Source organism: Arvicola amphibius, chromosome 1 (genome assembly GCF_903992535.2).
Source record: "Arvicola amphibius chromosome 1, mArvAmp1.2, whole genome shotgun sequence".
Taxonomy (NCBI): domain Eukaryota; kingdom Metazoa; phylum Chordata; class Mammalia; order Rodentia; family Cricetidae; genus Arvicola; species Arvicola amphibius.
The window spans coordinates 158064582-158090622 of NC_052047.1; the positions used below are offsets into that span (position 1 = coordinate 158064582).

A 26041-nucleotide genomic window follows, 5' to 3' on the forward strand; every position below is an offset into this window, starting at 1 on the left:
CTAGCCTGGTTCTGTTGGTATCAGGAAGGTGGAAGCAGTGCAGTATCATTTCAAGGCGGATAGGTCATTGTTGAGGGGTGGAGAGGCCAGATTATACTGGCATGAGTCAAGTTCAATCCTGTCTGAATTCCATCCCTGCAATGTTCTTGGCCTTAGCTTCCTAACCTAAGAGAAGATAGAGTTGCATGCCTACCCTCCTTAAAAACTGTGGTTGAGGGTTAGAGGAAAGAACATATGCACAAGTCTAAAGCATCATGAAAATATTATTTATATTAATTAAACTGTAATCAGTGTGAGGCTTACCCAAGGAAAACAAATCTTGTTCATTTAGATTAAAAGCACATGCACTTTATTTATTTATTTATTCATTCATTCATTCAGTCCAGCGTTACCTCGTAAAAGGAGAAAACAGGCGATAAACTCTTTAACTCCCTTCCTGCCCTCTCCTTGCCCTACATTGCTCTGCTAGCCACAGCACTACTTGGCACTTTCAGAGGTCTTCTCTGCCCAACCCCTTTGGACACTCTTCACACCTGCAGCTTCTCATCTCTTCAGTGTGCAGATTTGCTCCTGCATGTGCACACTCACCTCTCAGCCTTTCTTAGAAAGTTTGTTCTTGTATCTGGGGCAGCCAGTCCCAATCAGGCATGAAGGAGTGATGAACTTGCCACAGACCAGAGGCTGTGTGTACCTGGGCAGACGGCAGCTATCACAGGCCTTGTCAGCTTTTTTACCAAGTATCTCCTGATTTTTAGGAGAAACCACAAGATAGAAATTTTAATAGGAAATATTCTTCATTTAATGTTGGAAGCTATTTCATTATTTTTGAAATAATATTTGAGGAATAAAGTATTGTCCAAAGGCCACTGGTTGCAGGTAGCAGGTGTGTGTCCTTCTCCAGGCGGTAGTCATTTCCTGAAGGAGGGCGCACTCGCGCACAGTGCTCCACTGATGCAGGAGTGCTCTTCTGTTCTATCCTGCTCCACTCAGCGCTGCTACTAAACCATTCCTCCTTTTATCTGTTCTGACAGAGATCTTCCTCCAAGTACAGCACACTTTGTAGCTAGCAGTGACATTTTAGGACCCACTTATCTAACTCAGTCTAGAACTTTCTGCCCCTTCAGGCTCCTTGTGCCAGGCCCTGCATGCTGCTACTCACTTACCCTTTATTGCAGGTCACTTACACATTGTAAAATCATACAGTAAGTGTCTTGGTTTTTTTCTACTGTTTCTGGACAAGTAGTTGGTCCTTCTGATCCTTAATGGAAGACCATGAAGCTGTGCAAGAGAGATGGATTAAGCCATACAGTTATACAGTAGACTTGAAAATTTGTCCTTTCTCATCACTTTGAGGGTCATATGAGGACATGACCCAATGTAGAGAAAAGTAGCTTTTGGCAACACAGAGGAATTCATGGGCTTTTAAACATCTTCTATGTGTATTTACCACCTTAGCTTACATTTCTTCTTGATGTCAGATGGATATGAGGAAATTTCATCCTTCTCTCTCTAGTTTATAATGAAACAATACACTGAAGAAACTCACCTGGGAGTTCTGTTTTAAAACAGGAAATCCTAGCACCAACTTATGTTCAGCAGTTGCTTCTGATATTTGCCACTGACTGTTTAAAAGCCAGCCAGACATTTCCAGTAGAAGGGGAAATGCAATGCCTTTGACAAGTAATGAACCAAGAACTCGTGCCCCCCCCACATCAAAAATTGTCTGACGATCTGTAGTTCGTCGAGACATACTTTCAACCAGTCTCAGTCTTGAAACACTAAAAATAATTTTATGTTAGAAACGTACTTTACAGTTCAGAAATATTTTATGTAAGTAATTTGTTTAATACTTGTGGCTTGTAATATTAAAAAATAAATTTAAAAATTCTAATTTTATACCCGAGAATAAATATTCAGCAGTATTAAATAGTATGTTCAGTGTCATACCAAATAATATGGTATATCAATATTCTAATTCATATCTTCCATTTCTAATTTTCTCTCACATTTTGTGGTTTTCTAAATACTAGGAATCTGTCTTTTACATAGCATCTGTAATCTTCTTTCTAGAGAGAATAATAAAAGACCTCTCATTTTTATCCCTACTTTAGGTTTTAATGCTCCAGTGTGGCTGGGGTGGTCCAGAAGAACAGGGAGTCCCTTCATTGTGTCTTTCAGTTTGTCTTAGCCTTGTTTCCTTGCTCAAGACGTGAGGTCACCATTTTGTGTCTTTGCCTTATTCTTTTCCTGGTTTAGGCCTAAGGGAACCATCAGTGTACATGAAGTTCTTAGGGACAGTCCATCTGCAGTCATCTGCAGTCAGTGTGCTCTTGGTGCAGATTGCCAGAGTGACTTGTTACCACTTGTATTTGGCAGAATGGAATGACTTGTTCAGTGCAGGAATTGTTTTAAGTTATGTGGTGGTCCTGGTGTGATAATGTTCGATTCTATTACCTAAGATTAATGTAACCTTAAACAGCAGTGTGGCACTGAAACAAAACATGAAATCTCTTTCCCTCCAGGAGGGAGAGAGGGAGGGAAAGTTGCAGTTGCCTGGGAGATTGGTGTTCCAAGGAGGGCAGAGCATCAGGTGGGAGGGTGGCTGAATTGTTCCTGGACAGAGAGGGGGCTATGGAGACGGGGCCTGGTATGATAAAGAAACCACACCCAAGGATCCCATTTCTACACAGTTATCTAGTCCCTCAAGTATCGGGTCTGAGGTGAAGCTGTGAATGAAAAGCTCCGGGTGTTAGGTGGCTTAAGCCTGGTGACTAAGCCGTTGCACAACCCTATTCATAAAGCATGTCCATAAATGGCTGTTCAGTTCGTGCAGGAAAGAGTCTACACTGTGGCCTGGAAGTTCATCTGTATGTGTGCTCATTATATACCCACTGTACTGTGAGGTCCTCATAGACTTGCCTTCAACTTCCACTCGGAAAACCAACGTCAAGATAAATGGCTTTGACATCACAGAGCAGATGCACCAGATGGCTACAGGACAAAGGTCCATCTCTGTCCCACTCTGCTCAGCCCAGAAGCCCTCTGCTGAATCTTCTCTAGCTGGATTTAGAGCTGATGTTTTCCATTAATAGCTAAATGACCACTCAGTTACTTGGGAATCACTTGGGTGGACCTCCATATTGGGAATAAATACCATTTAAATGGCCTTGAGATCACAGCAAAACTAAGATGTGTTAGGACCTGCAGCTCTCTACGTAACACTCCAGTGATTTGGCCCTCGTCTCCACAGCCTCCTCTGTCCCTGGAACAGTTTAGCTGCCCTCTCACCTGGTGTTCCATCTGTCCCCTGGAACACCATTTCCCCCGATATCTGCAACTATCACTCCCCCTCATGATTCAAGGGATAAAGGATATCATGTCTTGTTTAAAGATAAGGTTATATTGGTCTTGGGTAATTGAATATTACTAAAGCCCAGTTTTTAACTCTTTCTATTATTACAATTCCAATAATATATAAAAGAAAAATTAATTGTATCTATACATACTTCAAGTACATTTTTTTATTTGCACATTTCTTTCTGCAGATATCTATAGTAAAAGCTTTGCATTCCGACATTTCAGGGTCTGTTAGTTGACTCTATTCATGAAGAGTGGAAGGCTAGGATTGGAAGGAGTGGGGACAAAGGTCTGTATGAAGCCACTGGTGATGAATTGTACTTCTACTTGGAGTCCTGAGAACCTATGGAAGGTGCAGATACTCATGATAGCATCACAAAGATGCATGTATTCATCAAAACATCTCAGGCTTTCGAAAGCTAGCTGACCTTGGGGCCATGTGTCCAGAGATCTCTAGTGGTAGAAAAGGGCTGTCCTGCCAAAACTGAGAAAATCCTGAGTCTCAGAGCTCAGAAAGCACACAGTTACATGTGGTGACTTCTGTTTCTTCAGTCTTTGGTTTCTCCAGGAAATCCTCAATAAAGCATCCCTCATACAGCCATTAGAAGTCAATCAGCACATCTCTTTTCTGTGAGAGAAGGTTGGTGTCTGTCCTCAAATATTAGCTTGGGTTGCTTCTGCACTCCACTCAGAATCACAACTAAACTGATTTCATGAAAACTGGATTCATTTTCTTGGCCTAGGAATGTTATTTTTTTGGTCCTCTTTCCTTGTGCTTGTACCAGACTGTGGGGATTGGTCATTTATGGAAGAGGAGCTCATTGATGGGTCCAGTCCAGCTTTCCTCACTGTTCAGAACCTCAAGTGTGGGCTGCAAGTCCTGTCCCTCACCAAGGATGGTAGAAGATGTGTGCTATCTCTCTAAAAACAACTGTGGTTAGAGCTGAGAGCTAGGGTGCTGGGAGTGTTAAACCTCTCCTTGAGGGGTAAGGCAACCGATGTTCTACTCATTATAATGCTGAGAGTGACCCTTAGGGGAGTGTGAATAATAACTCCTCCAAATGATTGCTGTGCTGTACACCTGCAGATAGCAAAGAAGGACATTCTCTTGTTAGTAACTTAGTATTTTAGGCAGAGCTTTCTGATAACTGGACAAGCCATGTTTTCTTGCAATAGAGGTCACTACCAACTTGAAAACAGACTGTATAGCTTTGCCTCACCCCCCCCAAAAAAAAAACCTTAGCATCTTTGCTGGAAATTTACTAATGACTCAGTTCCCCCTTTGTGTGTTGAGGATAAAATAGGTAAAAGTATTTCATATAATAAAAGTTGTGACATGTGTCAGAAGACATGCCAAATAGTTTTTTTAAAGGTAGCACAATTTACCTAATATTTATTTCACTTGCTTTGTTGATATGTTTAATTTCTTAAAATGCTAACTTATCAATGGTAAAACCTTTATATATCTACAACAAAGAATTATAATGATTATTGTAGAATCCAGAGTCTAGGATGCAACTAAGTTGGAGTCAAAGAGGGAAAAAAGAACATTGGAATAAAACATAATGCCTTCTCAAAGAAATATACCTGAAAGTAACTGTGTAGCAAATTGCAGTAATTTTGCCATGTTTTGTTTGTGAAACTGCAGAATGATGATTGCTCTGTTGCCAATCACTTTCGTGTGACCATGCCGCTTTAAATATGTACTGAGAACCTTGGGGTTTCTTCCATTTCCCCCAGCAGAGATTGTTAGTATAGAATCTGACTCCACTATGAGATGCTGGATAATTTTTTATTTGAAGGCTTCCAGCATCTATTTTCAATGCAAGCCTCTTACCACAGAGCAGCGAAGGTTCTAAAAGATGTGTACTATATGTAGAGTTGTGCTTTACCCCTTACCCCAATTTATTTGTCTCTTATAAGCTAGCATATCAATTCCCACAGGGGCAAAAAATATTACTGAATGTGTGTGCATGCATGCCTGTGTGTGTGTTTTATAGCATGAATGCAAGAGGCATATTGCCTGGGCCTAGCTGCTGGCTGAAGGAAGTCCATCGTTCCTCTCTGAGCAGTTAGTTCATGCTCCTGTGCTCAGTCTGCTCCTCACCCTGCTTTCCCCATGTTCTCTCTGGTGCTCTCCATAAAGGGAAGGAAGAATATGAGTTATGACCTAGAGCTGAATGACAAAGACGGTGTCTCTGCCAACTAAGGTCTGCCCCAAGGACTAGAGCACTTCCTGACTGAGGCTGTCATGTCACTAGAGGGAAGACCTTTTCAGTCTTGTTATTCAAGTAGAAGAGCATTGAAACAGCACCTTGAGTTCAGGTAGCCTGCCTGGAATGCACTAGTCCAGGCTGCCCTAAGACTCAAAATAGTTCCGCTAACAGACTCCCACGTGCTGTGAGCTACGCCCAGCTTCAGGCTTTTGTTTTACAATGTCATTCATATAAAAAGCCATATTAATATCAATACATTATCTGCACTAAGCATACATCCAAGAATGAAAACATGGTCAGTAGCTTGCACCTGTCTACCTACTTATATGCTGACTTTTTTTTTTAAGAAAGGAATTCTGTATCTAGAAGTACTATTTCATATCACTACAGTCTATCTTTTAAAGTCGTTTTTCAGCCAACCAATTTCTGAGTGCATTATACATCCAGAATGGCTCAGGGATAAATGTAGCATATTTAAAAAAAAAAAAATGCAACGTAGATCATTTGAGCATTTGCAGAGAAAAATGTCCACATTCCCAGACAGGAAAAATGAATTAAAGATGAGTTGCTGAGTCATTTGGAAAGGTTATATTCCCCAGTTGCTGGAGAAGAAAATAAAAGGCAAAGTTGAACTTAGTCTTCTCAGAAATCAGCGGTGTTTAGTCTTCTCAGAAATCAGCGGTGTTGAAACACAGGACCACCACTGTAGCTTGCCATGGGTGCACTGTGGCCTTTGGGAGGCATATGGGTGTCAGGTGCTGATAGAACTTGTGTCTTTTTAACTATCTTACCAGAAAGTTAGTAAAACAGTTAAGTTTTCAACCATTCTAGAGCAGGGAAGGTTTTGAGTTTTTTGTTTGTTTGTTTTGAGTTAGAGTGTAATTAGTCTAGGCTGACCCTCATCTCACTCTGTAGCTAAGGCTGGCCCCAAACTACAATGTTGCTGCATCTGTCTCCCAAGTATTGGGATTATATTCACTCACTGTCATACCCAGCAGTAGATATTTTTAAATAGTAAAGTGCTACACCAAGACTTATCATATAAAGTAATGGTTTTTACTTTGCATTTTCATACATATGTTAAATCTCCACTACCCTCCCCCCCACCCAACTGTGCCTGTTCCCCTCTGCCTGGTTCCTCTTCTCCCCCCAGCAATTCCCTGCTTTTGCTGTTTTGTCACAGACATTCCAGTACCCTTCTGCTTCCTTTTATCTTAAGGTTATTTCCTCTCCTCTTATAATCCCTTTTCTAGTTTCATGACTAGAAATACACGTTAATATATTTTATACCTATATTGTTATATGATATAGTGATACATGATTATAAAGCTATATTCTGCATGTGAGAGAAAATGGGACTTTGTCTTTCTACATCTGGCTTGTTTTGCTTAACGTGGTGATTTCCAGTTCCATCCTTTTCCTGAAAATACCATAATTTCATTTTTCTTGATAGATGCATAAAATTTCCTTGTGCACATGTGCCACATATTCTGTTGACAGACGTCTAAGCTGGTTCCATTCTTGACTGCTGTGGCTAGAGCTGCAGCAGACAGGGACATGTGAGTGTCTCTGTTGTGTGGATTTACAGTCCTTCAGGTATATACCCAAGAAGTTGTAGCTGGGTTCTCTTTTCAGTTCTTAGAGGAACCTTTGTACTAACTTCCAGGATGCTCTCTCAATACTATTTTTCACTGAGAATTCCCATTAAAGCTCAGTTTTATCCCAGTAAAATGTTAGTGGTCTGTTTTAACATGCACTTTTATTGATTGATTTTAAATTACGCAAGTAATGCAGCTCTTTGTAGATGAATCAGAAAATACTAGTGAAGATCAATTTAAAATACTTGGGTATGGTGGTTCACAGATGTTAGCCCACGATCCCAAAGGCTGAGGCAGGAAGATTGTTGAGTTCTAGGTCAGTGAGATCTTGCCCCCAAGCAAAAGTCATGTTAAAAATTAAACATTACTAATATTTCACTAAACATAGCATTTATATAATACAGGTGATGAAGTGCCTCTTGTTTTGTTCTTTTCCTTTTTGATTAAGATGACTTTGGCTATTTGTAATCACATTATTTTGCTGATTTATGCATATGGATTTTAAAATAAAAAGTGGCATTATTTTAGAACTTGTTTGATTCCAATGTTTTACTTTTTTTCAAACATTTTAAAATTTTTATTTATCATGTATATAGTGTTCTGTCTGCATATATGCCTACTCGCCAGAAGGGGTCACTACAGTGAGCCATTATAGATGGTTGTGAGCCACCATGTGGTTGCTGGGAATTGAACTCGGGACCTCAGGAAGAGCAGTCAGTGCTCTTAACCTCTGAACCATCTCTCCAGCCCCCCAATGTTTTACTTTTAGTATCTTTTCGTGCCACTCATTACATAGAAATTAAAATATTTTCAGGATAATGATTTTACTTATTTTTGGGGTAAATGATAACTTAAAAAAATAAGTCATTATAAACAATTTTTGGATGGTCCTCAGACTCCTGACCCTGAAAACAACTGTCACCATCACTTAGTGTACATCACTCCAGATAAACAGAGAAGGGGAAATGATGCTTGTCTCTGCTTAATGTAAATACCACACTGTGCCCCTTCAGAAGTGGAAATAGGTAAGGAAGTACTAAAGAAAAGGCTTTGTGTTCTCGATGTCCACTTTTTCACAAAAGAGCTTAGTTCTTAAAATGTTCTCTTACAACTAAAAGTAAATTATCATAGAAAACATTGCTTTGCCATAGTTCTTCAAGCTTATGCAGTTTAATTTGTAGCTCATCTATTCATTTACTGACATGAAAAGTAGAACATCAGAAAATTTTTTGTAAGTTTTCTGTTCTTTTTCTGTCCCTCAATGTGATGTTGGTATTTTTATATAATCAGAATGTATATTAACCATGTATTCAAGGAACATAATTTCTATAATTTCAGATTCATTCTGTAGATTTCTAACTAGTTCAAACAGATAAAGTAGTAGTTCATATAAACTTGGTCTAAATGAGTACTTATGTTTAATAGGTACCAGATTTACCAGATCTTTTCTAAATTTGAAGTTTGAGCACCTTGCAGCTTTGTTTTTAATTGTTGGGACAACAATTAAAGGTATCTCCCCTTAATGTTGTGCTTCTGAACTAGAAAGAAGTGTAGGAATTGAGAACCAACTAGGAGGGTCCTATTGGGAATTGAAGTGTCCCTTGGAGAGGGTGCTGCTTACTATCCCTTAGCAGAAGTCTAGCTAGGAAATAGTATTTTTTAAAAGTAAAGCAAGAACAGCAAGCATCATACAATAAATCATTAACCATCTTGTGGTACAGGATTCTGCTCAGAGCAGGCATTTCTCTGAGCTGGTTCCGATGGTGTCTTTTGTGCAGGCCTCTGCCTAGATTGGTCACCAAGTGTATTTGAGAAGAGAAGGCCAACCTGGCAGTGCACACAGCTGTCTTGTGTGTATTGTGCCTGGCCATGATCCAGACTCTCTGCTCCTACTCTCCTAGTGCAGGGCGTAAACCAAAACTGCGAGGTAATCTCACCCAATTTCCTTCTCGGGGGTATCTGGGATTTAAAGGTTTAATGGACATGTAGACAGCTCCCAAGAAGAGTCTTTCATTTATGCTTTAGGGATACCTTCTTTGATATGTTTTTCAGGCTCCTTCCTTTTGTTTTATTTGTAATGTTGTTCTGTTGTTTCAGACAGGGTTTGTTTGTTTTTATATAGTAGATACTGGCCTTATTTCATTATTTCTTTTAGCTGGGAAATGAACCTTTCTGCCTCAGCCTGCTGAGTTCTAATGTTGCAGAAATGTACCTGCATGCCCCCACTCCTCATTATATTTTAACTATTTGTATCTCATTGTCTCCTAATCTACCACACATTGTGTGTCACAGTACTGTTTTCTATGCTTAGGAACATACGGAATGGAATCAAGTGTTTTCACACATAACATTCAATAGATGATAGTAGAAATAGCCGAAGAAAACTATGAAGATTCTCCATGAAGTCAGTACTGACATAGAGGAGAACCAGTGACAACCCAAGTATTGTCCTTTAAGAGCGTGTTGTTATAGTTTCTCTCAGTGCTTTTCTGAATGCAGATTTTGAAGGTATCTTTATATGAACACACGTTTTAATGTGAACTTTACCAGCCATTTCTCACCCATTGTGGTTTTTTTTTTCCATGTTAACACATACTCTGACTTCAAGCATCTCCTACTAGTTCTTTGAGCTGTACCATGCCAACTTCTCTGTTCCTACCCGTTAGAGCAGCACCCTGGGGTAATATCCACAGCCCTGCATGGTCTGTGCTGTGACTTTGAAAGCACATCAGTTGTAAGTAATTGAAGCAAGAGCTTCGTGCCTGCACATCTGATTTAAAGAAAAATAATGTATTAGTCTGTGAGGCTAAGCCTCAGTTTACATTTTTTAGCCACTATTTATTAGAATCAACAAGCAGGAAGCAAAAAACACCAGTAAAATGAGCCAAACAGCAAATATATAAGAGGAGTATGGCCTAGAGAACATTAGGAGCCATGGGCATTTGGCCTTTAAATTTTTTAATTTTAATTCATAGTTCGTGCCCCATATTTAAAAAATGGCAAAGCATTAGAGGAGATCATCCAGCTGAGTGTAGGATGGTAAAATACTCTAAACGTTACCTGGAGTATGGGATGAGTATAAGTATCTCCAGAGGCTGGCTGTGACCTACATGTACTTATCCTCAGTTACCCTGAGCAGAGGCACTGCAGGTTGGAGAGCACGTGATTTGGAGCCAGTGGAGAATTCCTTTGCTGGATAATGCATTCTGAGTGATGAGCTGGTGCGGGCAATTACATACAACTAGTTTAGGTCACATGAGGCCCTGACAGTCTTTGGAAGCCAGAACAGAGTTTTAGGTAAAGATGTTGTGAATATGCTGCGCCGGCAGCTCATCTGCTCCTTAATTGTTTGCCTTTAAGAGCTGGAACCCAAGAGCAGAACTATCCCTGCTCCAAATGCCGCTTTCTGTACAAATTTCTACTGTCACACAAGCATTTTCACAGTCCTGTGAAAAATCAAGGTGTTAGCAAGGTTCCAACAACAAAATTACAGTAATCATGGACTGAGAACCAATAATTCTCACATATTGTGAGTGGGTGTCTTCTGGTGCCTAGAACATTGTCTAGTAGTTTTCCACTGCGCTATTTTTAACTGAGGCTTTTTATAATACAGTGACACCAATTAATGTTTTCCACTTCTTGATGACTGGCCAGCATAGATATCATATTGGGAAACATTATCAAAGACACAAGTGTGATGGTTCTATGTTTCATTAATGCAAATGGATCCTACTGATAGAATACAGAGATTGCACCAGAATGTGGACTTATGTTAACAGTGTCTATTGAGTGGCTTCTCTTTAAAGACTATGGTTGGTATGATATAGAGAGGAGAATAAAAAGTTTGAGGTAAAATATCTTCCTTTGTTCCTTGAATTGTTGAAATGTCTACTTGACTGTTAAAGCAATTAAAACTTTATGTTTTCATTTCCATACAAATCTACCTTAGAATTACCAATTTTTCCTTACCTGCTTGTTATAGACTGCTACCTCATCTTTTACCTACCATAAGCAAAGCAATTTCTTTTTCTTTCAATTGGTTCTTGATTTTAGAGTGGGATGCTGTCAAGTCTCCAGGCTTCCTGGGTAGACCGTGAACTAGGAATAGTCCAGACTTTTTCAAATCATATGCACATTCATAAGTGTTTTTGTCTTTTATCAAAAGTATGTTTGATAAAATTTTCAGTCCTTGTGATATGAAATATCTTAATTAATAAACACTAAGTGTCTGTGTGTGGCATGCTTGTATATGCACATACTCAATTTTTTGCCTGTGCCTATGGAGGCCAGAGGTTGATGTGTTGAGTTGCTCTCTACTTTATTTCCTGAGACAGTGACTCTTGCTGAACCCAAGGGCAAAGATTTATCTAGTCTAGCTATCCATCTTGCCCCATGTCTACCACGTAATTCCTGGAATTACTGGCAAGCCAACCCTCACTTCCACTCCTGCCCCATCTTAAAGTTTTGTGTGTTTGCATGTACATGTATTTGGAGGGAGGGTAAGATTGACTAAAGATTATGTCATTGACCTAGAACTCCCAAAGTAGGCCAAGCTAGCCAGTGCCTGACTCCACCTTCCCAGGCCTGGAGTTGACACCACCACTCCCAACTTTTTTTAAAAATGGCTTCTGGGGATGGACTCAAATCTTCTGTTAACAAGGTAAACTCTGTACTGACTGAACTATTCCCCTAGTCTGTTAACAAGGTAAACTCTGGATTTTAAACACTTTTATTAATCTTTATGACAGTAATTGTGTAGCCTGATTTGAAATTCAGCTTAAGATAATAGCTTAGCATAAATAAAAGGACATCACTGGAATTATTTAGCTGAGAGGAGTAGGAAGGACAGAACCATGTCATAAGTCAGCTACTAGATACTATTACTCATTTTCATTCCGTTACTAGTTGTGCACAGGTTTTTACAAACATTGTATAATATGTTTTAAGATTATTAGTTTACATGTATGTGTGTCTTGACTGCATGTGTAGTCATACATGTGCAGACAGACATGTCTGATGACCGAGAAGGCAAGTAGAAGGCACCAGATCCCCTGGAACTGAAATAACAGGTGCTTGTTAGCTCCCTGAGTCCTCTGAAGAGTGGACAATGTTTGTAACCTCTGAGCCTTCTCTCCAGCCCCTGCATGGGTTTTAATTGAAACTTGTAATAAAGTTCTGTCTTTGCTGATTATGAGGATCAGCCATTCCTTCAATTCATTGGAAGGTGTTACATTGTTAATGTTGCACACATGAGCTAAAACTTTGCCAAGGGATTTACTGTCCACATTTTTTAGACTTGACCTGATTTTTTCCCCTACTATACCTTCTTACAGTTTTAACAGCAAAATCCCATCACAGTGGAAATATTCAAGTACTTTTCAAACTGCTCTTCCGATTTCATTGGGCCTTGAAAGGATTACACATCTGCCTTTACAAAACTCAGCCACATGGGCTGCTTCTCATCGCTGTGTCTCAGCACATAGATACAGAGAGGCCAGTGTATTTGGAACACATGCCTTCATTTGGAAGATACCAACTTTGTTATTTCATTCTCAAAGTGGTTTGCATCACAAAACTAAGAAGCTTGTTGGCTCACAATATTTTTGTGATAATTTTCCTTGCCATGGTTAGCTGATATCAAGAGTCATGGTGTTAGATAGTAGAATCTGCACATCACCTAACTGGGGAGCCTCTACTGGTTTCCCCCAGATCCTGGCTAGCACCTAAGGGTGCCATTGATGTTCCATGTACTAAGCAGGACTAAATTTAATACTTTTCTCAGTTGAAGATTAGAGACATAGATTTTTCTTCTTAAATTGCTTTTTCCTGCTCAGCATGGATCTAATTATTGGCCTCCTACCAAGGTCTAAGTGTAGTTCACTAAGAGAGCATTAAAATCCATATCATAGAGCTGGGTGTGTTGATGGCAGCCTTTCATCCCAGTACTTAGGAAGCAGAGGCAGACAGTTCTATGTGTTGGAGGCCAGCCTAGTTTATGTAGTGAACTTTAGAGTAGCCGAAGCTATATATTTAAACCCTGTATTAAACAATTTTTAAAAAGCATGCCATAGAACATAATTCTCCAAGACTGTGCGGCCTCTGATGTTGCTCAAGTGTTTCTGCTGATGCTGATACTCTGCTGAATATAGTACCCACACAGATCATTGACCATGGTTAGCTTGTGGGTTTTCATGGCAGACATTACACAGTCCTGTGATATCTAATAGCCTAGGGTCTCCACTGAGCCTTTGTATCTATAACTTCATGTGGGGGCCCTTGGGAGTCTCCTTACTAGGAGTTCAGTTGTGCTTCACACTGCCTTCAGCAGTTTTCTGGAACCTTGGCACAAACGTCCATAACTCTCTTACTCCTGCAACTTGCATGCCTGCAAAACAAGAGCCAATTAGATAACTGTCAAATTCCAATGCTGGCTATAGTCTGGGGCCCTTGGACCACACAGCTCCGCAGTATTCTGTGTGCGACTGGGAAAACACTTTTCCTAGGCACTGTTTTCCAGCAGGCTCTATCTTCTTAGGCATTTTCCTTTCTGAGTGAATTTGCATTGTGAGACTCTGGATCAAGGGTTATCTTGTCCCCAGAGAACCTTCGTATTGTCCTGGTGCCAAATCTAAGCTTAACAAATGCAGTCACTTTCTGAAACCTTAACCACAACGTTAGCTAACCAGGTTCAACCAAACTGCACATTCCCCTCCCCTTTTTTGCTCTTTCTCACTGTAAATCTGCCTAAATGCAGTAACCAGTTACCTCATAGACCTTGTTACCCCTGAAACCTTCTAACTAGGATTTTAATGTCTGCATCTATATCAGCATTCAGATCTTCCACCCTGCTATCAGAATGGTCCACCAAGCTCTGTTTGGAATGTTCTAGGGCTTCTCTAGTGTACTTAGCTCCAAATTTTTGCACATTTTCTCACCAACAAGTCCAGCAAAACCTAGGAACGATGTGATCAAGTAGTTAAAGAAATGCCAGGATTCATCTTTGGCCTCCTGTCGGCTCCCCAGTCCATGTGTTCTCCAAATGAATTTTTATGAGGTATAGAGCCTGGTGTGTAGGACAGAATTTCCTTTGGAATGATGTGGTGCTCTTGAAGGGGAAAGCGTGCAGTGAGCAGATGACCAGAGGCGCCACTACAGAGATGCTCCTTCACAGCTGTGAGGAGACAGTGGCCAGAAAGAGACCACTGGGCTATTCTGCATGTTAAGGCAGACTTTATACTTTTTTTTTTTTTTTTTTATCTAGTCTCTGGAACAGACAGCTTTCCTGGGAGGCATTTCCTGTCCAAGTGATAATAATCGTTTGATGTTTTGAGCAGTTTAGGAAGCTGTATTGCTCAACAAGGTTAAATGTTCTTTCCTCTTTCCTTAGTAGATTTTCTTTTTTTAGAGAGAGAGTTTCTCTGTGTAACCCTGGCTGTTGTGGAACTAGCTTTGTAGACCAGGCTGGCCTCAAACTCAAGAGATTGGTTTACATCTGCCTCCCGAGTGAGGGTACTAAAGGCATGCCTGGCTCCTTCGTACATCTTAACACAGTCTTGCTGCTCATCCATCCTCTCCCCTCTCATTTGATATTTTAAGAAGTGACACTTATTAATCCAATCGAACTATGAGGATTAACTATTACAGATTTGTTAAAAGCTTGTAGTTCTTAAGAAATGTCTTGATTTGAAATATTTCAATTATACATTTTAAAAATCATACCAGTGTAATAAAACTTATTTTCTGATCCATCAATAAATAAATTCTTCAGATAGTATACCATTCAAGTCCCACAGTATAAACTATCATCATATTTTCTGTAGAAGTACATAGTAACTTTCAATAGTTGACTCTTAACTAATCCTTTTGGAATTTGGATTCTTAGAGTGACAAGTTATATAACTCATTCACTTTTCAAAAAAATACTCAGGTAAAATGGGAATTTTCTCCCTTCCTTCCTTCCTTCCTTCCTTCCTTCCTTCCTTCCTTCCTTCCTTCCTTCCTTCCTTCCTTTTTTTCTTCTTGCTCCTCAGATGCATTGCTCTTCTGTGTAGGGCAGGGATGTGACCTCGCTTTGTTTCTCTTCCTGTGTTTACTAATGAAACAGTTTCTTGTTCTTCCAGCCAGTGGGTCCTAGGATCATTGTGTTCTAAAATGACTCTTTCTTTGCCCAGTTCTGAGGGAGTGAGCCTTTCACTTTCAATTCTCCCAGTTTCTTAACTGAAACTGCAGTGGCCGTATTTCACATGGCACATTGTAGAAATATTCTAGCCCCTCTACAGGACCTGAGATGCTGGGGGTGAGGTGGTAGTTCAATAGGGTTTTACTGTTTGTTTCTGTTTTTATTTCTTTGTTTGTTTTGTTTATTTTTTAATGGGGAGAGGCTTTAAACAAAGGGAATATTCTTTATCTGTTTTTTTTTTCTTTCTGTTGTCAAGCAAAATAATACTTCAAGGCAATAACAATGAACTTGGCTGGCTAATTAGATTTTAGGAGCACAGCTATTACAATGGATAAAGTGATTTTGTTTTCTTGTCCTCCCCTGCCTCCCCTCCCCCGAACCTAATATCAGGAAATAATCACATCATATGTGATCTTGGAAATGACAAAGGCGTTGCTCCTGGAGCGGCAGTGACCTCTGTGCCAGAGCAGAGAGTTGTTCATTTGTGTAAAGTGTTCCCACTTTGTCGTTGGGGGTTTCTCACTAGTCCTTGTTTGTTTTCCAAGTGTGATCCACTAACTAGTACCCTGGTTCTATCAACAAACTGAAGAGAAAAAAATTTCTGTGGTCAAACAAAGTTGGGAAGCATGCAGTATCTCCAAGTCTTGAGCCCCGAGCTTGCAAAAGCTTGGCTTCAGTAGAGTTTTGAAGTTTCGTATCACAGATATCTGTGCTCAGTTTCCCATGACCGTAAATAGCACTGTCTTCATTTCAGAACATATTTGTCAGATAGTTGTTGAGATTCAAGTAATTGGTGTTCCACAAATATTCTTTGAAAGCAACTATATAGCCATCGCCTAATTATTTTAAGCCTTAGTGAATGTACATATCTTTAAGAGTTTCTCTTTCTGTTTTCTTTATTGCTGTGGCTTTGTATAAACTTTGAATGTAGTGTTCATGATGCATGTACCATAGTGAGACATTCCATCATGACCAGAAAGATAATAAGAGTTTAGGATCGTCAGCTTCCATCCTAAGGCCTGAGATCTACATTTTCTCCTGCAATCTTGTAATTGCGTCAGACAGCATGCTCTTGGAAACTGCCCGTGTGTTCGTTATTCAGTGCTGTAGCAAGCATCTGGCCTTTTGTGTCTTCAATACTGATATGATAATGATACAGCCAAACATAAAACAGGCGAAGGATAAGCAACGAAGTAAACAGAAGTACATGGAAAATTATACTGGTAGGGTAGGAAAAGTAAACGAATATTTTAAATTGTACAAGTAGAGTCTTTCTTCCAGTTAAGAAGCAGTCTACTGTATGTTAGATAAACAAGTCCAGGCTACAGAACAGCAAAGTCAAAAAGAAGGTTCCTGAAAGGCAGCATGCCTGATAGTCATTGATCGCTCTAGCAAGTGCCAAAATGAATGTAAAAAATGAAAATCCAATGTTAGAGAAGGACATTTAACCATGTGTCAATGTGTTAATTGGTAAAGTCTTAATATAGGTAGAGTAGTATGTGACTTTAATTAACTTCATCTGATATTTTCTTGTCAGAATATTTTATATAACATATAACATAAATTCTCCACTCAAGCAGTTCTTAGTGCATTGACTGACATGTGAGAGACAAATATTTATTGAAAAAAGTGACTGTTAATGATAGTTTTTGAATCCCCTAAGAGCTCGATATTCTAATACTTGTAGCAGGCATTTTACTACCACCTCTTTTTCTGATAGCCTAATAGCAAATTGTTCCATTATAGCTGACAATACTAGACTTGAGGAAAGCTGAGTGACCTACCCCAGGACACAAGGCTGTATTTGAAAGAGTTATGATGGAAACTCAGTTTGATCTGAGGTTGTTACTAGTGTTCTTTCTTTTTCTGCTATTGATCCCTGAACTGTTTTCAGAGAGACTCCAGAGTCTCCACCTAATACTAAGGTTAAGAAGGACACGGTTGCTGCAGAAGGATTTGACACAGGGAGTCTATAATCTTCACTGGGGACTTCAGTAGTATTCAACTGAGCCAATAGTTGAATCAGATGCATAGAGAGGTTCTTCTATGTGAATGAGTCATTCATGGCATGACCCTAGCCAGCAGTAGCTCAATGTGACTTTGCCTTCTCTGTCAGTGTCCTAGTAATACTCATAGAAAGATGCCGTGGCAATTGTGTATGCAGCACGCCCAAGAGGGTCAGCTATACAGCTGTGGAATCAGAAGGCAAAGACTGATAATGAGGTATGTTAGGTTTTCTTCAGGGTATTTGCAAATGTTGAGCCTTCAAAGATCCTGTATAAGTGAACTTGCAGAATGGTTTGCATTTTAGTCAAATGAGATTTGAATGCCTTGTCTGCCATCACAGGAGCTCATATACATGCATGGGCCCTGGTCCATAGCTTTGGTCTTGCATTTCCTTTCTGCTGGCCTTTGAACTCACTAGTAGCTTTAGGTGTAAGCCTCTTGACCACCACCACCACTCACACCCACTGCCCGGCCCTGAAGGATTCTGTAAGTTAACCTTTAGAGTAACAGGTGCTATCAGTATTCCAGACTGGTACAGTGGAGCCTCAGAGATCTGCAAACAGGGTGAGAAGATGTTTAGCAGCCTGAACAAGGTCATCCTCATCTGGCAACAAGTGGAGGTGGGTTTGTAGCATAAGCTGTTATGGTATTCTGCTTCCTTTGAGCAGAAAGCTGTGCCCAAAGAGGAACAGTGTTGAGACTGGAGAGATTGCTCTGCAATTGAAAGCACTTGCTGCTCTTACAGAGGACCCTGGAATGACTCCCCCGTAGCTGCCTGTAACTCCAGTGCAGGGCATTAACACCCTCTTCTAGCCTCTGTGAGCAACAGGCATGCATGTGATACAGCTGACATACATGCGGTCAAAACACCTATATACATAATATAAAATAAACATAACATTTTCTTTAAAATGAGGGACGGTATCATAATCCCTTAATGTTTCTGCATTATGGTATATTTACAGTCATCCTGTTCTTGTATAGAGGAGATCTCTGTTGACTTGGTCCAATTGTCTCATCTTATGGACAAAAAAAAAAATAGTTTTAAAAAGGCAGAAGTAGTTTCTGCTGCAGGTAAGAAGTGGTCATGTGACTAAAGTCAGAATTAGAAGTTAGCTGTTTTGATTTGCAGCACTGTTAATTTCCACTCTTTTGTTTTCATCCAGTGGGCAAGTATTTATTAAGCTTCTATTCTATTTTATCAGCACCCTAGTAAACTGTGATACTACAATGCTGAGCCTGTCGTTGAATTTTTATGTTATAGGGAAAAGATACTAAGACTCCTATGCTAACATTATACTATAATTCTGAGAAAGTGGGTAAGAATGGAAGAGCCTTGAAACTATGGCTTGTAGGCACTCACATTATGATGGAGGAGGGTCATCTGTCTATTTGTTACTTTTATTGGTTAATAAAGAAACTGCCTTGGCCCTTTAATAGGACAGAAAATTAGGTAGGCGGAGTAGACAGAACAGAATTGTGGGACAAAGAAAGCAGAGTCAGGCAGACTCTTCAGGCAGTCGCCATAGCTCTCCTCTCCGAGATGGATGCAGGTTAAGATCTTCCTGGTAAGCTACCACCTCGTGGTGCTACACAGATTACTAAATATGAATTAAAGCAAGATGTGAGAATTAGCCAATAAGAGGCTACAGATAACGGGCCAGACAGTGTTTAAAAGAATACAGTTTCCATGTAATTATTTTGGATAAAGCTAGCCGGGTGGCGGGAAGCGGCCCTCCGCTGTTCCATCTATAACATTATATTTATATGTACTTTTAAATGCAGTTAAATATTTATTGTATTTTCCTTCTGTGCTGAGCCCCAGAGAAATAAAAACTTTATGGTCACAGCTCCATCACTGTAATCTAGAAATGAGATAAGTTAAGGCATAATAACCAGCATAGAACAAAATGTTGGAGGTCCATGGTTCAAAGTACACAAAGATCATATTTTTTTGGAGAGGCATATCATAATGGTCATTTGTAAGTGATGACATATGGAACAGCCCCTGAGCAGAATTTCTTTTTAAAAGGTTTAGAAATGAGTAAGAAAGACCTTTTAGATAGAAAGATGAGCCTCAGAAAGAACTATAATGAGATAGCCTCCACCTGGCAAAGGATTCAAGCGCTGGAATCCAAACTGCCAAGGGTGCTGGTGGTTAACAAGGCAGATTGCCCAAACTAGGACTGATACAGACAGTGAAACTCAGGGATCTGTCTCTGTGGTTGAAAGACAGACTGGAGCAAACTTCTCAGTGACTAGATCCAGTTGTCTTTGTCAGAGCAGAGCTATTAACAAAGGGGATTTAGGTCTCATGTATGTTGAACTTCCTAAAACCTTAAGTCAAAATTAGTTATTATTATTGAAAAGAGGCCCTTCCTACTTGAAGACTGAGATCTAGACCAGGCACAACATGGATTGCATATATAAACATTGTTTATTCTTAATACTAGATGGAAAGAATAACTGGCCATGATATATTAATGATAGCCATTAACTCATCTTGTTTAGAATTTAATTTTTTTTTTTTATTTTTTTTTATTTATTTTTTTTTTTTTTTGGTTTTTCGAGACAGGGTTTCCCTGTAGTTTCTGGAGACTGTCCTGGAACTAGCTCTTGTAGACCAGGCTGGCCTCGAACTCAGAGATCCGCCTGCCTCTGCCTCCCGAGTGCTGGGATTAAAGGCGTGCACCACCGCCGCCCGGCTTTGTTTAGAATTTTTATACAAAATCAGAATTATTTCAATAATTATCAACCATCTGCCTCCATTTTACAAATAAATATTATATTAGTGTGTTTGTATATTTGTTATATATGTCTAATTTGCATATATGTCACATTTGGTCAAGCCTAATTTGATTAGTGTTCTTAAACAATCATGTTTTCTAGCTATTTTGAGGGTAAATGAAAGTTTATTAATAAAATATAAAACATTGTGATTTTAATATTGTTGAAAATTTTAATCATCTTTGTCTTTTTCTTGCTAAGTATACTGTAATGAAAATAGCAAGACTCTACTTGATTGCTAAAAGGTAGAATGGATTCCTAAACTTGGTACTGTAGAGATGGCAGATCCAAATATTCTGGAACATGGGGTATGCCAGACTGGAAGAAGAATTACTGCAGTTAAACCGTTAACCTGTTCTCTTGGTAGTGTTATGGCCCATCTGAAAGTGAACTGCAGGGACCACTCTTAGTGGAGGACTCAGCTTCTATTGATAGACATAGATCCTCAAGGCCGAGGACAACATGTGTCTGACTATAACAAGTGGTCAGAGTAGACGGGATAGTAACTGAATTGGAGAATTACGATAATCAGTTAACATACTGGCCTTTTAGCAGGACCTCCCTGCTGTCATGCTGAAAAAGCTTTGGACCTTTTCCTCCTAATTAGGTTGAACTTCATATTTTCTCTAGAAAGGATGGTTTGGGGTTGGGTTCTCATTAAGAAAAACAAACAGAAATGAAGACACATTATAAACCACTCTGAAAACCAGTTTATGATGATATCGCTTGAATTGTACACTATATGAAGTGTGAATCAAAGACTTGGTAATGCAGTGTGAAGAGTATTCAAACAGCTGCCTTTTTCCCTCTCTTAAACAGGCTCATGCACAATTAGTCCGAGAGGTTGACGTGGAGAAGGTGTCTGCTTTTGAGAACCCATATGTAGATGCAATAAAGAGCTTGTGGAATGATCCTGGAATCCAGGAGTGCTATGATAGACGACGAGAATATCAGTTATCCGACTCCACTAAATAGTGAGTATCTGCACTGCAGGCCCTGAGAAACTGCCTGCTGTATCACATGGGAATGTGCTCTGACAATGTAGTCTGTGCTGCACATATGGTAATCAAACCTAGGTGTATAGAAATTAAACTAATATTTAAGTGTCAAACTTGTCAGTGTAGGTTTAGTCATAAGGTACCGAGGTCATATGGTGGAGAATATTTCTAGTTTGTAAAGACAAGTCTCATGTAGCTCAGGTTGGCTTTGAACTCCCAGTACTACCTTCAACTCTGGAGTACTGTGATAACAGGTATGTATCACTCTGACAATTATGTATCTTAGGACTTCATGCATGGTAGGATGTATTCTACCATTTGAGCTATACCCCCAGTTCTAAGAGTTTCTTTCACTGTGTTTTACTTACAAAACAAAAGGAAGACCCTAGTGATCTGATGTTATCACCCTGTTTTCTCTGAGTGATCCACAAATCTATGTACCATAGGTGGTGGTGGTGGTGGTTGTTTTTGGTCAACTTGACACAAGCCTGGGAACTTCAAATGAGAAAATGCCTCCATTAGTTTGACCTGTAGGCACGCCTATGAGGCATTTTCTTAATGGCTGATGTGGGAGAGCCTGGGCCACTGTAGGCAGTGCCACCTCTGGGATGGTCGTCATGGTGCTTGCTATAAGAAAGCAGGGTAAGCAAACTTTGGAGAGCAAGCTAGTACACAGTGCTCCTTCATGACCTTGCTCCTGAGTTCCTGCTTCAGTGAGGGACTGTTACCTGGATGTATAGGATGAAATAAACCCTTTCCCTCCCAAGTTACATTTGGCCATGGTCTTTATTACAGCAATAGGAAAAACAAACAAAAAAGTGAAGACAACTTGAAATCTTGCAGATTTTATTTTTTTTAAATTAAAATTCTGATCTTAGCTTTGGGAGACAGAACACATGCATAGATTAGAAATTACAGATAAAAATGGGTTTGATCGTGGCTTCCCAAAACATAAGACTCCCTAATTTCTAATTCTCAGACCTTTATATGCTTTCAAAGAACCATTGTTGATGGGTGGGTTTTCCTTTGGAGGAAAACTATAAGTTTTAATTTTGAATACATTCCAAAATTATTGTGTGAGCTGCCAGTCAATCTCGTGTCCTGGGAAAAATTTGCATCCAAGAAAGATCTATTAATTCTGTCTTCAGATGTGCATAACAGAAATGAAGTTCAGCATGGGGTTAATATAGCTAGCGATCTAGATAACTACGATCTGGAAAAAAATGTTGGTTGTAATTTTTGAATTTTTTAGTTATCTAGTCAAATTTCTGTCTACATTAATTATGTAAATCTGTCATTCCCCTCTCATTTTGGTCTGGATAGACACAAGAAAGGATAGGAAATATTCCACAGCCTTAAGCCAGCCCCTATTATAGAGTGACCCAGTGGCTCAGAGTAAGCATCAGAGCAAAATGAGAGGCCCGAGTGTCTGATTTTTGGTGCCCCTCAGTCATGCTTGGGAGGCCTAGGACTGTGCATTCTTCTTCTTCTCCTCCTCCTCCTCCTCCTCCTCCTCCTCCTCTCTTATTTTTTTTTCTGTGCATTCTTCTTACAGTGAAGTTGCATTTCTGCCTTTCCAGGCATTTGCATAAGACTAAATTATGGTCCAAATCAGCCATAGAAATGTTGCCTGAATAAAGTACTTTAACATTATCTGGTAGTTTGGCTCATGTCATTCTCGACTGACAGCAGCATTCCATCTGTCCTGTTTAACATGCACTCCAGTGTGTGCAATCAACTGGCGTGTGCTGTTACTGTCTGTTCTTCCCTCCCAGCCCTTCGTCCATATCACCATTCAGGTTCTGGACCTTTCCACCTGCCCTACTCCCCTCTTCTTTTCCTCCCTCTTCATTCCCTTTGTGTAAGTTTCCATGAGTTGAGTACATGAATAGAAAACCTGTATTCATCTCTTGTCTATTCCAAAATTCTGCCTCCTCTACCTTTGACCAGCTGTCTGTCTTTTACTTCCTGCCTCCTCTGTCCTTCTGTTTCCTTTGCCATTTCAAATTTCATCAGTCTCCCTGTGTTGCTGCTGTGTTTATCCACCCTCCCCTGTTCTTGTTCATTATGTCTCATCCTCCTGTTGTTTACCTCTCCACCCTGATTGTGATTCTCTGCTTCTCCCTTCACTCCCTTCTGCCCCTCATTTGCTAATGAGATCCTGTTTCTAAGTAATGCTCTATGACTTCTCCCTTCCCTCCTCACTACCCTCCCTCTCTCCCCCTCTTCCTCTCTCCTTCCCTTTTCTAGTACTGGAGATTGAACCTAGAACCTTCTGCATGTGCAACAAGCACTCTACTACCGAGCCCAAGCCAACCTCTGTCATGCTTATTTTATATGTTACCTCTTCCCCTTTCTTCCCCTTTCATTCTTTACCCATCATCTATAATTACGATTTTGCTTAGAGAGAGGCCTTGCTATCAGAGTAAAAACTCCAATATCTGATAGTTTTGTGTCTACTAGTGCCATGCCTGTCCATAAAGAACTTAGTTTGCCCCCTGACCACTGACATTTGCCTTTTGCTTGGAACTGTTGACTTCCATGGATGTGCTTGAGACAGCCTCTGTTATCTCTCATGACATTTTCTCAGTGATATTTGTGAATTTTGAGGTGTGTACCCATTACTTAATGGTGAATTTGTATATTTCTATAATGTTTGTTGTAGGCTGAGAGCTGTCCTGGGCAGTTTCTCCACCTCAGAAAGCGACCACCATAAAATTCTGTCAGCATAAACTGAGTCCAACATAGAAATTGACCTTCTGGTTGTACAGAGCTGATATGGATGTGGGGTCCTTGGCACTAGCTGACTTAAGTCCCCTAACTGATTGTTTTTTATGTGTTCTCACTTAGGGATAAGTTGATTTTCTAAATTGCATTTATATGAGTGCATATACCTATTTTTGATGATTTTTTGCTGAAATAATACAGAAATTATAACTTCTTTTATACCACTAGACATTTCATTATGTTTATCTTTTTAAAAAATGGATATTTTCCTATATAGTTAATAATGACCATACATTATACCTAAAACCAATAATAAGTTCATGTTCAGATTCTTCTGGTTCTTCTAAAATGCCATTCAGATGTGGTTAATTTTAGGAATACACGTTGCATCTGGTAGCTTTATCTCTTAAGGCTCTTCTACCCTCATAGAGAGACCTGTTTTACATCTTACTGGCATGCTGAAGAGTGTCCTGGATTTCCTGATTGTTTCTTTGTACATTTTGTTTTGTTTTGTCTTCAAGATAGAGTTTATCTGTAGCTTTGGAGCCTGTCCTGGAACTAGTTCTTCTAAATAAGGTTGGCCTTGAACTCAGAGATCTGCCTGCCTCAGTCTCCCACGCTGGTATTAAAGGTGTGCGCCACCGCTGCCCAGCTTCTTTGTACAATTTAACTTGCTTCTTTCTCACAAGGATTTATTATGCACAGAAGTTAAAGTGAGCAGTGGGACTGGAGTGTGTTTTATAAATCACTTGGTGTGATACATATTATTGATGTTTGTTGGTGATGTCTCTAAGTTGTTTCATACTATAAGGTTAAGAGAGAATAAATGGGCCAAGCTTACTAGAAAACAAACCCAGAGGATTTTGGTCATTATCATTAAAATGTAGTCATGTCTCACTAAGTGTTTGTTATTCATGCTAACACAGACTAAATCTAAGTTTTGGGTAATTCATAAGTATTTGTATAAATATTAGTCTACAGTTTTGTTTGTTATTGTTAATTTGTTTGGGTTTTTTTTTTTTTTTTTTTGGTTTTTTTGCATTTTGAGACAAGGTTTCTCTTTGTAGCCTTTGTTGGCCAGGAACTCATTCTATAGACCAGGCTGGCCTCAAGCTCAGAGATCTGCCCTCCTCTGCTTCCTGAGTGCTGGAATTAAAAGGCTACGCCAACATGCCTGGCTTAGACTACACTATTAGCACCCTCCCCCCCATACTTCATCTTCCATTCCATCCAAATCACTTTTTTGCAGGAGCTGACTAAGGACACTATAAATCTGATGTGTACATACTCGTTATCCTAATAAACAATTATGCCTCAAAGGACAAATAGGGGGAGGAAGGAAGAGATGAGAAATTTCAGGAAATGGATAAAACTTTGCATAGGTTTACAAATGGTCCAGATTTGATGCATTCTCCTATTTTGTAGAATGATCTCGTTAAAAGCATTCTAAGATTTTGCCGGGCGGTGGTGGCGCACGCCTTTAATCCCAGCACTCGGGAGGCAGAGGCAGGCGGATCTCTGTGAGTTCGAGACCAGCCTGGTCTACAAGAGCTAGTTCCAGGACAGGCTCCAAAGCCACAGAGAAACCCTGTCTCGAAAAACCAAAAAAAAAAAAAGCATTCTAAGATTTTGGAGAATTTTTAAAATTATTTTACTTTTTCATTATTGGTAAAAAGCCTGAAGTCTCTGAGTATCTTTAGAAAAAGAACACAATAAACAGATGGCTGTAGGTTTTCTTTTCTTTTTTTTCTGGGGTTCACCACCTGCTTTAATATACTGAGACATCAGGTCAAATGAGTTCACTGCCTACAGAACCAGAAGTTCCCTGACACTAGCCACAGAACACAAATCTCAGTAGCAATGAAGTATAGTGAAAAAGTCCCCATGTTGCAGCCTTCCGCCAAAGACTACTGTATCTGGGTTTGCTTTAATCTTACTTTACTAAAGTACCCCCCTCCCAGGGAAGTCAGACAGCATATAAAGAGTCCATGTAGTCCAGAACAGTAAGTGCATGAAGAAATTGGCTCTTTGGTACACATCTGCACTGGAATTTGCTTTGATTATGGCCCTGAATTGATATACCATCTATTATCATGTTGATATCCCATCCATCTGACTTAGAGCCAAATTCTTGAGTAAGGGTCCCTTCTAAGAAATTATTACTGAGTAATA

At 39.7% G+C, this 26041-nt stretch overlaps 1 protein-coding gene across 1 annotated transcript in view; it reads left to right on the top strand.

The window, feature by feature from the left end:
* LOC119812597 (guanine nucleotide-binding protein G(q) subunit alpha) overlaps positions 1 to 26041 on the top strand; it is a 223203-nt gene that overhangs the window by 142016 nt on the left and 55146 nt on the right. Inside the window, exon 3 of the mRNA XM_038327366.1 lies at positions 20964 to 21118. Within this exon, the coding sequence (XP_038183294.1) occupies positions 20964 to 21118 (155 nt within the window). The remainder of the gene's footprint in view (positions 1 to 20963; positions 21119 to 26041) is intronic.